Source organism: Bufo gargarizans, chromosome 2, assembly GCF_014858855.1.
Source record: "Bufo gargarizans isolate SCDJY-AF-19 chromosome 2, ASM1485885v1, whole genome shotgun sequence".
Lineage (NCBI taxonomy): Eukaryota > Metazoa > Chordata > Amphibia > Anura > Bufonidae > Bufo > Bufo gargarizans.
In genome coordinates this window covers 498,322,267-498,335,269 of record NC_058081.1, presented here as the reverse complement: position 1 = coordinate 498,335,269, position 13,003 = coordinate 498,322,267, and the positions used below count along the sequence as shown (strand labels likewise).

Genomic DNA, 13,003 nt, shown 5'->3' with positions numbered 1-13,003 from the left:
CTCAGCCAATCTTTGGCCATTGTAGTGACCCACCTCAGCATGTCCAGGCATTTCCCAGCTATTGAGCCGGGACCAGGGAATGGAGAAGAGTGGAACAGCAGTGACAAGGAATCCGTCAGGGTATTTTTTTTATTTATTTTTTTGCCCCATATATAAAATATAGTAATCCTGCCAGACAACCCCTTTAAAGACAAGCTTTAGGCTACTTTTACATCTGTCCTTTCCGGTTTTGAGATTCGTCAAAACAGTTGCGTTTGATTTAACAGGGTGCATCTGTTCCATTAGGATGCAGTTGTGTTAAAACGAAATGGAACAAACTGGATCAGTCACTAAAAACAATGCAAGTCAAAAAGGTGACATCCGTTTTTTTTTTTTAGGATAAAAAAACCAAACAAACAGATCCCGCACTATTGACTTACATTGTTTTTAGTGACGGACCCGGTTTGTTCTGTTCAGATGACCGGATACAAAACTGGAGCTTGCTGCGATTTTATGTCCGGTCACAAAACGAAATGCTAGCAGAACGCAATACATCCTGATCGGATCATACCCCATTTACAATACATTGGCCCTGTTTTGAGATCCTCTGCTGGATCCCAAACACGGAATGCCAAACCGCCTTAAACTCCAGTTCTCTTGGTCAGACACACCCCTAAAAGCTTACCCGAGAGCGTATGGTACTTGTAGCTTTCATTGTACATAAGACACCACATCTCCCACAATGCACCACAAGTTATTGAAGGTATATGAGAGTTGCAGAAGAAACAACCTTCTTCAGATAATTGGGATTTCTAGTCGCAAATCTGCTGCATGTGAATATACTCTTAGAGATTATGTAAGAAGAATATTAACGCAAGTAAATGCAACAGTACAGTTAGGTCTTTAACTTCATAACAAATTGTTCCAAAAAAAAAATCTAACATTTTGTAAGAAAACGGATTGGAATTCACATTACACGTCGAATGTAATTAAATGTAAATTATTAGTCACTGGAAATGGACACACAAAGTAATCAGATGTGGTTATATAATACCTTATATCACTTAAAGAGGACTTGTCTCCCCTCCTGACATGTCTGTTTCACTAACTACTTGCATTCCCCATGTAATAAAAATTCTGTATGTTGTCTCATTCCTCTATTATTCCTTCTTGAAGTATTGAATTACTAGCTGTTGCTTGTGTTGTGTCCCAATATGACACTATTAGGCCTATTTCACACGAGCGTGTCCTGATTATGTACGGATGTGTCCCGGCGCATTGCGGCAAACCCACGCGAGTAGGTACGCGATTGCAGTCAGTTTTGACTGCGATTGCGTTCCATTGTTCAGTTTTTATCGCGCGGGTGCAATGTATTTTGCACGCGCGTGATAAAAAAACTGAATGTGGTACCCAGACCCGAACTTCTTCACAGAAGTTCAGGTTTGGGTTCAAGGTTGTGTAGGATTGTATAATTTCCCCTTATAACATGGTTATAAGGGAAAATAATAGCATTCTGACTACAGAACGCATAGTACAATAGGGCTGGAGGGGTTAATAAAAAATAATAAATATTGAACTCACCTTAATCCACTTGTTGGCGCAGCCCGGCTTCTATTCTGTCTGGAAAAGGACCTTTGGTGATGTCACTGCGCTCATCACATGGTCCATCACATGATCCATCACCATGGTGGACCACGTGATGAGCGTAGTGACGTCATCAAAGGTCCTTTTCCTCACAGATGAAGACAGAAGAGATGCCGGCTGCGCGAACAAGTGGATTAAGGAGAGTTCAATTATAATTTTTTTTAACCCCTCCAGCCCTATTGTACTATGTTATAAGGGGAAATAATAATGATAGTTTCCCCATCCCAATAGTCTCCTAGCAACTTGCTTGCAATTTCCATGCAACCCCATTCATTTTTATGAGACCTGCGTTACTTAAAAAACGCACAAAGAGGAGCATGCTGCGATTTTCACGCAAACGCACAAGTGATGCATGAAAATCACCGCTCATGTGCACAGCCCCATAGAAATGAATGGGTCCGGATTCAGTGCGGGTGCAATGCATTGCACCCGCGCAGAAATCTCACCCTTATGAAAGGGGGCCTTAGTGCTGCCAGTGTCATATTGTGCAGAGACACCCCCCAACCGGTAACACCCAGCTAGATCTTTTTTGCAGGCTGCTAGCAATTTATTCATAACCTCAAGAAGGAATAAGATGGCCTATATGATCCAGAATAGTTATTACTTTGCGAATACAAGTAGTTACTAAAACAGATGTGTCAGGAGAGGTGACAAGTCCTCTTTAAAGGGAGTCTGTCACCTCCATATGGCCATATACAGTGCTTACATGGCTCTGTAGCACACCTATACATGAATGTAATGGTATCTTTGTTCTTTTCTTTAGACTTGCACCAGCAGGAAAAACGAAGTTTAATTCATATGCAAATGAGCACTTACAAGTGCCCAGGGTCGGCGTTCAGTGTGTAAGTGCCCAGGCTGCTCTGCCTTCTTTTCACTTTACTCCTCCCCAGCCTCTTCCATTGCCCGCCCTCCAAGTCCGGACCTATCGATGAGGCAAGAGACTTGGAGGGCGGGCAAAGGCAGAGGCTGGGGAGGAGTAAAGTGAAAAGAAGGCCGGCAGCCTGGGCACCTACACACTGAACGCCGCACTTGCGAGTGCTCATTTGCATATGAATTAAACTCAGTTTTTCCTGCTGGTGCAAGTCTAAAGAAAAGAACAAAGGTACTGTTACAATCCTGTGTAGGTGTATAGGTGCTACAGAGCCATGTAAGCACTGTATATGGCCATATGGGGGTGACAGACTCCCTTTAAAGATGTTCTCCATAGGTTGGTCCTGGTATAAACTTAAATGGGGATCATCTGCAATGCCTAAAACAACTACAAGGACACATGCAGTTTTGGGGGGAAATCATACAATATTAATATATTAATTTTAGTCTCATTGGAAGAGTTAATTATCCGTGACATATAAGTGTGCAAGAAGACATTGGGGAACATTTACTAAGACCGGCTTTTTACAGGTTTAAGGCGAGTCTACAGCAGTCCCTGCACCTGGCATATAGCATGCCAATATTTCTGCCCGTTTCAGGAGTAAATGTTAGTAAATTTGCCAGGGCCAGTGCCCCCGACATGCCTCCACATGCCCAAAATGGCATAAAAACGGCTGTGCAACTTAATATTGTCGCCCACAAAACAAAAAGAAACCAGTGACCTGCAACTACTTGTACGATTCAAACAGTACTAAAGGACCCCCATTGAGTTTTGCTATGGGGCTCTGTTTGCTCTAAGTAGGACCACATAACGGAACTGATCTATTTTAAAACACCCTAGCATCTTAGGAAATTTCAGTTTGGTGCTCCCACAATTCACAAGAAAGGAGGAAAGGCCAAACTAAGGCTACTTTCACACTAGTGGCAGGACGGAGGACCTGACAGGCTGTTCACCCTGTCGGATCCGTCCTGCCGCCACTCCGTCCCCATTGACTATAATAGGGAAGGGGGGGGGGGGGAGCGGATTTGCAAGACACGGATGGTGTCCGTGTGCATGTCGCAATTTGCTGAACAGCACGGACAGCCTTTAATATAACTGCCTATGGACAAGAATAGAACAGGTTATATTTTTTTTGCGGACCACGAAACGGAGCAACGGATGCGGACAGCACACGGAGTGCTGTCCGCATCTTTTGCAGCCCCATTGAAGTGAATGGCCAAAACGGCGGCACGGATGTGGACCCAAACAACGGCCGTGTACATGAGGCCTAAATTGCCGTGTCGGCACTTTGCCATAAATAAGTGGGTTTTGGGGTGCAGATTGGGCACTCTGTTTATCGGTTGCTATATGGTGTATATTCCCAAGTCATAGTGCCCTGTAGGTGCTGGTGGATACAAATCATTTGAATATGGGTATGAGGTTCATCATCTCAGAATTTTCCTTGAGGTGGAAAATAGGCCTGAGATTTGTTAGTAGGACCACTGACTGTGGTCATGACTAGGGTTGGACAGGCCCTTAGTCAGTGTTATGTCTATGGTCAGCTTTCTATAACTTTTCTATGACTGATAGAACCATCCTGCTAAAAGTCTCTTTTTATTTAAGAATTCGTAGAGAGAGAATTCTATACATACTTTTGGGTTGGCACCTGGAGTGGTTTAGTGGGTGCCGTAAGTACAGTCTGATTGGATATATCACCAGGAATGGATAGACGCCAAACAATTTCCCTCTTACAATAAACATATAACTTTATTAAACCCTTAAAACGCTAAAAGCAACAGCGATCGGATGAACACATGGATCCTCTAGCCACCCAGGATAATGGAAACCATCAGAAAGGCTGCTGAGGTGCAGGAGATAAGCAGCCAGGAAATCTTTGGAAAATCCTCATGGGAGAGACGAGCCACATGACAGGTCCTGCTGTCTGCTCAATCCTCTAGTTTGGTGGCGCCCTCCGTCCCATGTCTCCGCTGTAGATATAGATATATAAATACACCGCTCGTACTAAACAGAGGAGGAATTACTGCTGCACGGACCGACTGTCACTTCTCACTGGGAGGTTTCTTTTTAGCTTCTAAATCCTTCTTGAAATTTTCTACTTTTTTTCCGATATCAGGCACCTTGGGGAGGGTGAAAGAATATAAAATTCTGTGAAATATAGAGAAGGGCACAAAAGATTGCATCATATACAACAGGCGATTTATCAAGGAAAGGAAAACAGGCTTAGCTGCCTACAGCAACCAATCAGGTTGATCCTTCCATTTTCCAAAGGATCTAAAAAATGAAAAGTGGAATCTGATTGGTTGCTATGATTTCCTTTGCACCAGTCTTGATAAATTAGACCTAATGGGTGCAGCTTCACTCTCAAAATGTCCAAAGAGGGGGGGGGGGGGGGAATTGGAAGTTTGAGATGAAGAATTAGTCACATCCAAAGCAGGACTACACGAGTGATCGCTGGATCACCTGCCAATCTCTACATCTATCTGATCTAGAGAATCTATAGTCAGGTCAATGTCCCACTGACAGAATTGTCACAATGTCTTAAGCCCAGAGCAGGGTCTGAGTGGGCAGAGCATGACACAAGGACAAAAAAGTGTGCCCCGCCCCCTCAAGCCATGTACTGGTCATAACAGGGTATCCCTTCTGCTCCTTTATAGATAGGACTGGTGATCCTGTTTGGACAACAATTTTCTATACGTCCTATAATGAATTACTAAGGGAACTGTGTGTCCCCCACCTATGGGCCACTGGTGCTGTGTAATGCCTCATTTACTCTTCAGCTATAGGTTAAGTCCTTCCCTTGGCAATAACAGATTATAAGGAAGGGGGTTACAGACACAGAGGTTGTGGAGACCCAGATTCAGCACTTAGGCTCCTTTCACATCACTGTTTCTCCTTTACGTTCTCTGGCACCGTTGAGGAGACCTAACTGAGCATAAAACGGAGCCTAAAGACCCCATAGACTATAATGGGGTCCGTTCGGTGTCTGCTCAGAACATGATTTTTGAGCGTAGACGAAAGTCCTGCAGTCATTTTTACTGCATTTCCTCCTTAAAGAGCACCAGTCAGCAAGATCAACCATATTAATCCAGGCATACTGCCTTTTAGGGTTACTCATGCAGAGTGAAATGACCCCCCTCTTGTTGAAATCCAAGGCCCTGTTTTTCAGAAATCTGCAGTTTATTTCATATGCTAATAAGTAGAGATGAGTGGGTTTCCCAAAATTAGTTTTGGGTCCAATTAAAACGAAGCAGCAGTCAGATGCGAGTCTGGCCAAATAAATTCGACCGAATTTGAAAGTGCCTCAATTGCACCGAAAAGTTGTGTATGACACTTTGGGGTATCCTGGAACTGCAAACCCTTTCAAGCTCTTTAACAGCCAAGACGGTATTAGTACTGTCAAAGTGACATACACAGTTGAGTCACATTATTATGACCACCGGCTAATATCCAGAGTAATCCCCGTATGTGGCACGGACAGCAGCTAGACGAGCTGGGAGTGACTCTATAAGGTCCTGGTAGGTTGTCACAGGTGTCGGGAGCCATGCTGACTGCAGTGCATGGAAGATGCGTAGGAGTGGATGCATAGAACAAAAACAATGATCATGGTGGTCCCGCATATGTCAATTGGGTTCAAGTCCGGGGAATTAGAGTGCCAAGGTAGTACTTGGAAGTCTTGGTCATACTCTTACAACCAATGTCAGACATTTCTAGCTGTGTGACATGCCGCACTTGCTGGAAGATCCCATCCACCCTAGGGAAGATAACCAGCATGTATAGGTGTACATGATCTGCAAGGATGGATTCATAAAAAAAGAGGGAAGATGCAAGAGCGTATCACCTCCTTGAATGGCAAGTGGGGAAACCAGAAAGCTGCGTCAGCTCAGTCCAACTTGATAAATATCCGGCATATGGACTGAATGATGGATTGATACCCAAATCGGTGGAGAGCAGTATCAGACGGGTGCCTAGGACTCACCAGGAAAAATTATTTGTGGGGGCCAACTGTACAGCTACGAGCAAACATTACCTGCTCAGGCAGCGGCAGACAGCAGCGAGATGCTACAAGATGATTGATTATGGAGGTTCCTGCAGCGACTTTGAGAAGGCAGGTGCCTGGGCTAAGAAGATGCTGGTGGGACTTATTCTGTACCTAGAAGTCATCCTGGAAATCTGATGCATCTATAATAAACTGGGTAGTTTGCTAAATAATCTATCCACCTTTATATGAATATAAGCTGGTTGAGATGCTGTATGCTGCCCGTCTATGTGTAGTGTAGTTAGTCTACTCAGTGTGTCATGTGCCGCTTAGTGGGTGGGGGACTAGGGGCCCACTGGGAGATTCACCTGTCCAAGCATGGTTAAGAGTGGCTTTCACATGGATGAGTGGCCCAGAGAATGCCATGAAAACATTCCCCAGACCATAAGTCATCACCAGCTTGTGTTCCTCCAGCGATGGTTGCAGGGTGTTTGATACTTCACGCCTGACACACCAACTTTAATCCGTTTGATGAAGCAGAAAACATGACTCGTCGAAGACTGCAACCCTTTGCCAATCAGCGGAGGTCCAATTCCGATACTAATACAATATTGAAACCTTTTCTGCCAAAGCAACCTTGTTGGCAAAGGTGCAGTGACCGTCCATCTGCTTTGGAGCACCATGCAGTAGGCAGTAGAGTTTACTGAACTGTTGTTTTAGACCAGGCATCCTCAAACTGTGGCCCTCCAGCTGTTGCAAAACTACAACTTCCAGCATGCCCGAACAGCCTGCAGGTATCAGCCTACAGCAGGGCATTGTGGGAGTTGTAGTTCTACAACAGCTGGAGGGCCGCAGTTTGAGGATGCCTGTTTTAGACACACGAGGACCCCTGGTTCATTTTGGGGGTGAGCTGCTCCACTCCCAGTCTCTGTGATTGTGAACTGTGTGATGTCATTGGGGTGATAAGCATTAAGACTTCTGCCCTGTTTCTAGCTAAAACTTCTTTCTCTTTCTGTCAGTTATTTAAGTCTAACTTGGGGGTCATGTGATCCTCCATCTTCCTTGCTGTCTTTTGAAGTTTGAGAGATTTTAAATCCAAAAAGTTTCAGTTTTGCTGAAAACTGAAGTCTTTGGAAAATTTGTAATGAAATTTATTGGCTTAGATTAATTGACTCATCTCTTCTAATGAGGTGTTCAGTGCACCAAATTTATGGCCTAGCCCTGTGAAGACTAGCCTCTGGCACTCCAGCTGTGGTAAAACTACGACTCCCAAAATGCACAGCTGTTTCGCTGTTCTAAGAAATCCATTAAAATTAATGAGTCGTAGTTTACCCCCAGCTGGAGTGCTTGAGGTTAGCCATCACCAGCCTAGCCCCTCGGACCACTGCCTTTCCTCCCTTAGCCACTCCAGTAACAGGGCAAGGCATACCCACTGTATTTCTGCCTGGCCCCGTAATCCTATGCATGCGCCAGTGAATGCTCATTAAGGGCATGCGCAGTGCATTTCACTGGCCTTTTCCCAAGGCTGAGATCCGAATGTCATTGGCGCAAGCGCAGCATCTTGGAGAGCCCACCGAGATGTACTTATTCCAAATTAATGTTCACTAGCCAATCCATGGGATGTGCTAGGTAGGAAGACAGTCAGGATCCCTGGCTCATGTCACTTAAGTTGGGGTGGGGGGGCTGTGGAGAATTGGCACTCAGAGAAGCTAACTCCGTCCCGCAATGCGCTTTACACCTAATTATCATATGAAACAAACTGCATATTTCTGAAAAAACAGGTCCACGGATTTCAACCTAAGAGGAGTCTTTTCATTCAGCATGATCAACCTGGTTTAACAGGGTTGATCATGCTGTGCTGACAGATGTGCTTTAAGAAGGGGAGAGAGAATCAAGTATATGTGTCTCTGTGCTCCATATCACAGGATCTTACACTCACCTCATAATTCTGTGCAAGGTACATCCCCACCACATTTCCAAAGGCAAATCCCAGCTGCAGCAAAAAAAAAGTCAATATATCATTACAAAGTCACAATTTTTGGATCCCACGTTAATATGGAGCGGCTTGGCAAAAAGCAGTCTATCATTTTGTGTAAGCAGGTCCTAAGCAGAGGATACAAACAAGCTCCTGCAGTCATTGGCTGGATTGCCAACCAGATGTTTTTCTTTATTTTCTGGACAACTTATCCCAAAATCATAGACAGACAACATTTTTTACAGATAAATTGTAAATCCACGACTATAGCTCAATATACTGATAACACCTCATTACCAGCATTTACTGTAAGCTGTAAAATTATAATAATTACCAACAGCCTCAAAAAAATCACGGACACAGGAAAAAAAAGTCATGTCTGCAGACATAGTCAGCCTGAAGTCTCTTGGGCCCACCAGAGGAAAGGATTCTCAGGGCCCACCCTCCATGTATATAGGACCTTAAAGGGGTTCTGCACTTTGTTTAAACTGATTATCTTTCCAGCTTCTAATCGGTGGGGGTCCGAAACCCGGGACCCCCGCCGATCAGCTGTTTGAGAAGGCGGCGGTGCTCCAGCAGCGCCGCGGCCTTCTCACTGTTTACTGCAGGCCCAGTGACGTCACAACTTGTATCAACTGGCCTGGGAGCGGCTAAGCTCTGTTCACTTAAATGGAGCCTAGCCGCGCCCACGCTAGTTGATACTACTCGTGACGTCACTCGGCCAGCGGTAAACAGCACCGCTGCCTTCTCAAACAGCTGATTGGCGGGGGTCCCGGGTGTCGGACCCTCTGCCGATCAGAAGCTGATGATCTATCCAGAGGATAGATCATCAGTTTAAACAAAGTGCAGAACTCCTTTTAGGGCCCTGTTTTACGAGGGTCCATTATTGTCAGAGCTGGGACCCCTGAAGGATCCTCTGGCAAGCCAGTCTGACCCTGTCTACAGACACAGAACAGGCTTAGGTACAGGGGCAAGCAGACAGCATCAGACATGACGCACACATGTGCATCCTTGCAAATGTTACTTTCACATCAGCGTTTTGGCATTCCGGTTTTGAGATTTCAAAACCAGGCCAAAACGGTTCAGTTTAGGGCCAATGTATTGTAAATTGGTTATGCTCAGTTCAGGATGCATTGTGTTCCGGCAGCATTCCGTTTTGCGACTGGACACAAAACCGCTGCAAGCTGCAGTTTTGTGTCCGGTCATCAAAACGGAACAAAGCGAAACCGTCACTAAAAACAATGTAAGTCAATGGTGTCAGATCCGTCTTTTTCAGATACCAAAAAAAAAAAAAAAACGGATCCGTGACCCATTGGCTTGGTTTGTTCCATTTTAATTTAACACAACCGCGTATGTTAAATCAAACAGAACCGTTTTTGTCCGGATTTCAGATCCTCTGCCGAATCTCTAAACCGGTAAAGAAAGCGCAGATGTGAAACTAGCCTTACCAGTACTTTATACATGATAGGCTTTTATACACTGGATAACTAGCACTGACTCAAATATAATGGGATTAGACACAATACCACACATGATAGGGCTTCTGAATAATCATGCGCTTATATCCAGGGGTAACAGGGCGTCTCATTGGCGGATCTGACTGCTGTGTAAAGATGAGCAAATCGATTTGTCTCATCATGTCGAGTTCTGCATCTGCGATGGGATGGGATGTTCCCGAAGAGGCGGACGCTCCCCCTGCTGCTATATTGACAGGCCCTGAGCAAGCACAGAGACTCTGCTTCTACAAGCGGTGCCGCAACTGGTCAAGCATGGCTGCCTGGAAGTATAGCGGCACATGAGCAGTCACTGCTCCAGAAGCAGAGAAGAGGCACAGGAGTGACATCCGTCAATGAAGAGTCACGGGAAGCGTCTCCAGCTTCAGGGTTACCCTGCGGCAGGTGCAGAACTCTGCTCATCTCTAGCACAGAGGCCTGGATGCGAATAGCACGCTGAGCTGACAGTCACAAGATGGCCACTCTCATAATAAGACTGCATTTGTTACGGAATTGTATGTCCCTTCTCCCTACTGTGACAGACCCTCTGTGTTTGGTAAACTACTGATATGGCAGGAAACCACATAATATATAAGCTCCCTATGTTGTATGTAACAAAACACTGATCGGAGCAACACGTACGGTGACCGCAGGTGACCCTAATATCCCATTGCACCCCCTGTGTCATACTTGCAGGGGCCCAGGAGGCCGAGATATGAGGAGATGCTTGTGTTGCTGTCACATCCTGACAACCATTGTACCAACACGTTACATATGTGCCATCAAATGGTGTGGGACCACAAGTACCAGCATGCCTCCAGACCCAATCCCCATTAAATCTTCTCCTTTACTAATCCCGCACGCTGCTAGAAATTCTAAAGCACTGAAGGGGTTAATACTTCTTACAGACAGCTGCAGTTCCTTTACAAGGGCTTCACCAAATCTTCTAATTTCTTTCTTTTTTAAGTGGAACCCCCCTTTAAATAACCTGCCTAAGTCAGGAGTAAAGTGAGTTGCAAACAATGGATCCAGCCAGTCATGAACCACCCTCCTGTGCCCTTACACTTCCTGACTTTACCAAGGACAACCACTAAAGATAAAGCCACAGTATCCCTCTAATATCAGGTCCTAGTGCCCTCCCCACCCCCACTAGAAAGGGTAAATGTCCCTTTCAAACTGTAAAAACTTACTATGAACTGTAACATTGTAGCAGCTTCTCTTCTCAGCAAAGGATTCCACGCCTCCAGAAGAACAGGAAGTAGCTGGGCAGCTTCAGGAAGTGGTTAGACAACCATCTTTAAAGTGGGCAAGTTGTTGCTGTGAGCTTTGCAGATGTATAGCGACCTCTGGTGGTCAGTATTAAGAATGTCATTTCTATACGGTATATACAGATATACACAAAACACTTTAAAGCTAACATCTGCTGTAAATGATATAAATTCCATAACAATGTAAATGAAAAAAAACAAGGCAGCATTTTTTACGCTTATTACTTATTAATAATAACAATGCCAACCAGAGATCAGCAAACATAATGCCCCATAAACACTACATTGCCAAATTTTCCATGCAGTGCCAGAAAATGCCTAAACCGTGCCAACTATAGTGTTTCCCTTGTCAGCCCCTTATTAATAATTACTTCTGTCCTCATCCATGGACCCATTCTGTGCAGATGTTGGGGATAAAAACAGAACTTGATCACCTTGGTCATGCTGGGCGAGATCAATGGCACCACAACTTCCAGGAGATTTCTCACAACTGGCTTAGCTGCCCATAGCAGCCAATCAGATTCCACCTTCCACGTTTCAGAGATTCTTTGGAAAATGAAAGGTGGAATCTGATTGGTTGCTATGGGCAACTAAGCCAGTTCTACTTTACACCTGTTTGATAAATCTCCCCTCTTGTCTTTGTATTAGGCCTAGTTCATACGAACGTATGGCTTTTATAGTTTTTCCGCTCCGTTGTGTTTCCGCTTCTGTTCCGTTTTTCCGTTCCGTTTTTCCGTATGGCATATACAGTATACAGTAATTACATAGAAAAAATTGGGCTGGGCATAACATTTTCAATAGATGGTTCAGCAAAAACGGAACAGATACGGTAGACATACGGATGCATTTCCGTATGTGTTCCGTTTTTTTTGTGGACCCATTGACTTTAATGGAGCCACGGAACGTGATTTGCGGCCAAATATAAGACATGTTCTATCTTTCAACGGAACGGAAATACGGAAACGGAATGTATACGGAACACATTCCGTTTTTTTGCGGAACCATTGAAATGAATGGTTCCGTATACGGACCGTATACGGAACACAAAAAAAGTCCCGTACACTCGAAAAAAAAAGTTATGCCTTACTGATATGATCCACAAATACAATTAGTGGGCCTCAACAGGAAAACATAGCAACCAATCACAGCTCAGTTTTCATTTTTAATTAAAACGTTAAGAAATAAAAGGTGAGCCCTGATTTGTTGCTATGGGCAACTAAGGCCCCTTTCACATGGGCGAGTATTCCGCGCGGATGCGATGCGTGAGTTGAATGCATTGCACCCGCACTGAATACCGACCCATTCATTTCTATAGGGCTGTTCACATGAGCGGTGATTTTCACGCATCACTTGTGCGTTGCGTGAAAATCGCAGCATGCTCTATATTCTGCGTTTGTCACGTAACGCAGGCCCCATAGAAATGAATGGGGTTGCGTGAAAATCGCAAGCATCCGCAAGCAAGTGCGGATGCGGTGCGATTTTCACGCACCGTTGCTAGGAGACAATCGGGATGGAGACCCGATCATTATTATTTTCCCTTATAACATGGTTATAAGGGAAAATAATAGCATTCTGAATACAGAATGCATAGTACAATAGCGCTGGAGGGGTTAAAAAATATATTTTTTTTAACTCACCTTAATCCACTTGCTCGCGCAGTCGGCATCTCCTTCTGTCTTCATCATAGCTGTGTACAGGAAAAGGACCTGTGGTGACGTCACTTCGGTCATCACATGGTCCATCACATGATCCATCACGATGGTAAAAGATCATGTGATGGATCATGTGATGACCGGA

The 13,003-nt window shown here is 44.7% G+C and overlaps 1 protein-coding gene across 1 annotated transcript; it reads right to left on the bottom strand.

Moving 5' to 3' along the window:
- Nucleotides 1-4,213: 4,213 nt before the first annotated feature.
- Nucleotides 4,214-11,232, bottom strand: STMP1 (short transmembrane mitochondrial protein 1). The gene is made up of 3 exons (XM_044277905.1): nt 11,129-11,232; nt 8,410-8,463; nt 4,214-4,611 (listed from the first exon to the last, which is right to left on the bottom strand). Exons 1-3 carry the CDS (start codon nt 11,141-11,143, stop codon nt 4,534-4,536), a joined length of 147 nt encoding a protein of 48 aa, XP_044133840.1. The 5' UTR covers nt 11,144-11,232; the 3' UTR covers nt 4,214-4,533.
- Between the last annotated feature and the right edge of the window lie 1,771 nt (nt 11,233-13,003).

Coding starts and splice junctions, on each gene's coding strand:
- STMP1 (XM_044277905.1), bottom strand. Junction 4,612..8,409: donor ACCTTGCACAGAATTATGAG/GTGAGTGTAAGA, acceptor ACCCTCCCCAAG/GTGCCTGATATCGGAAAAAA.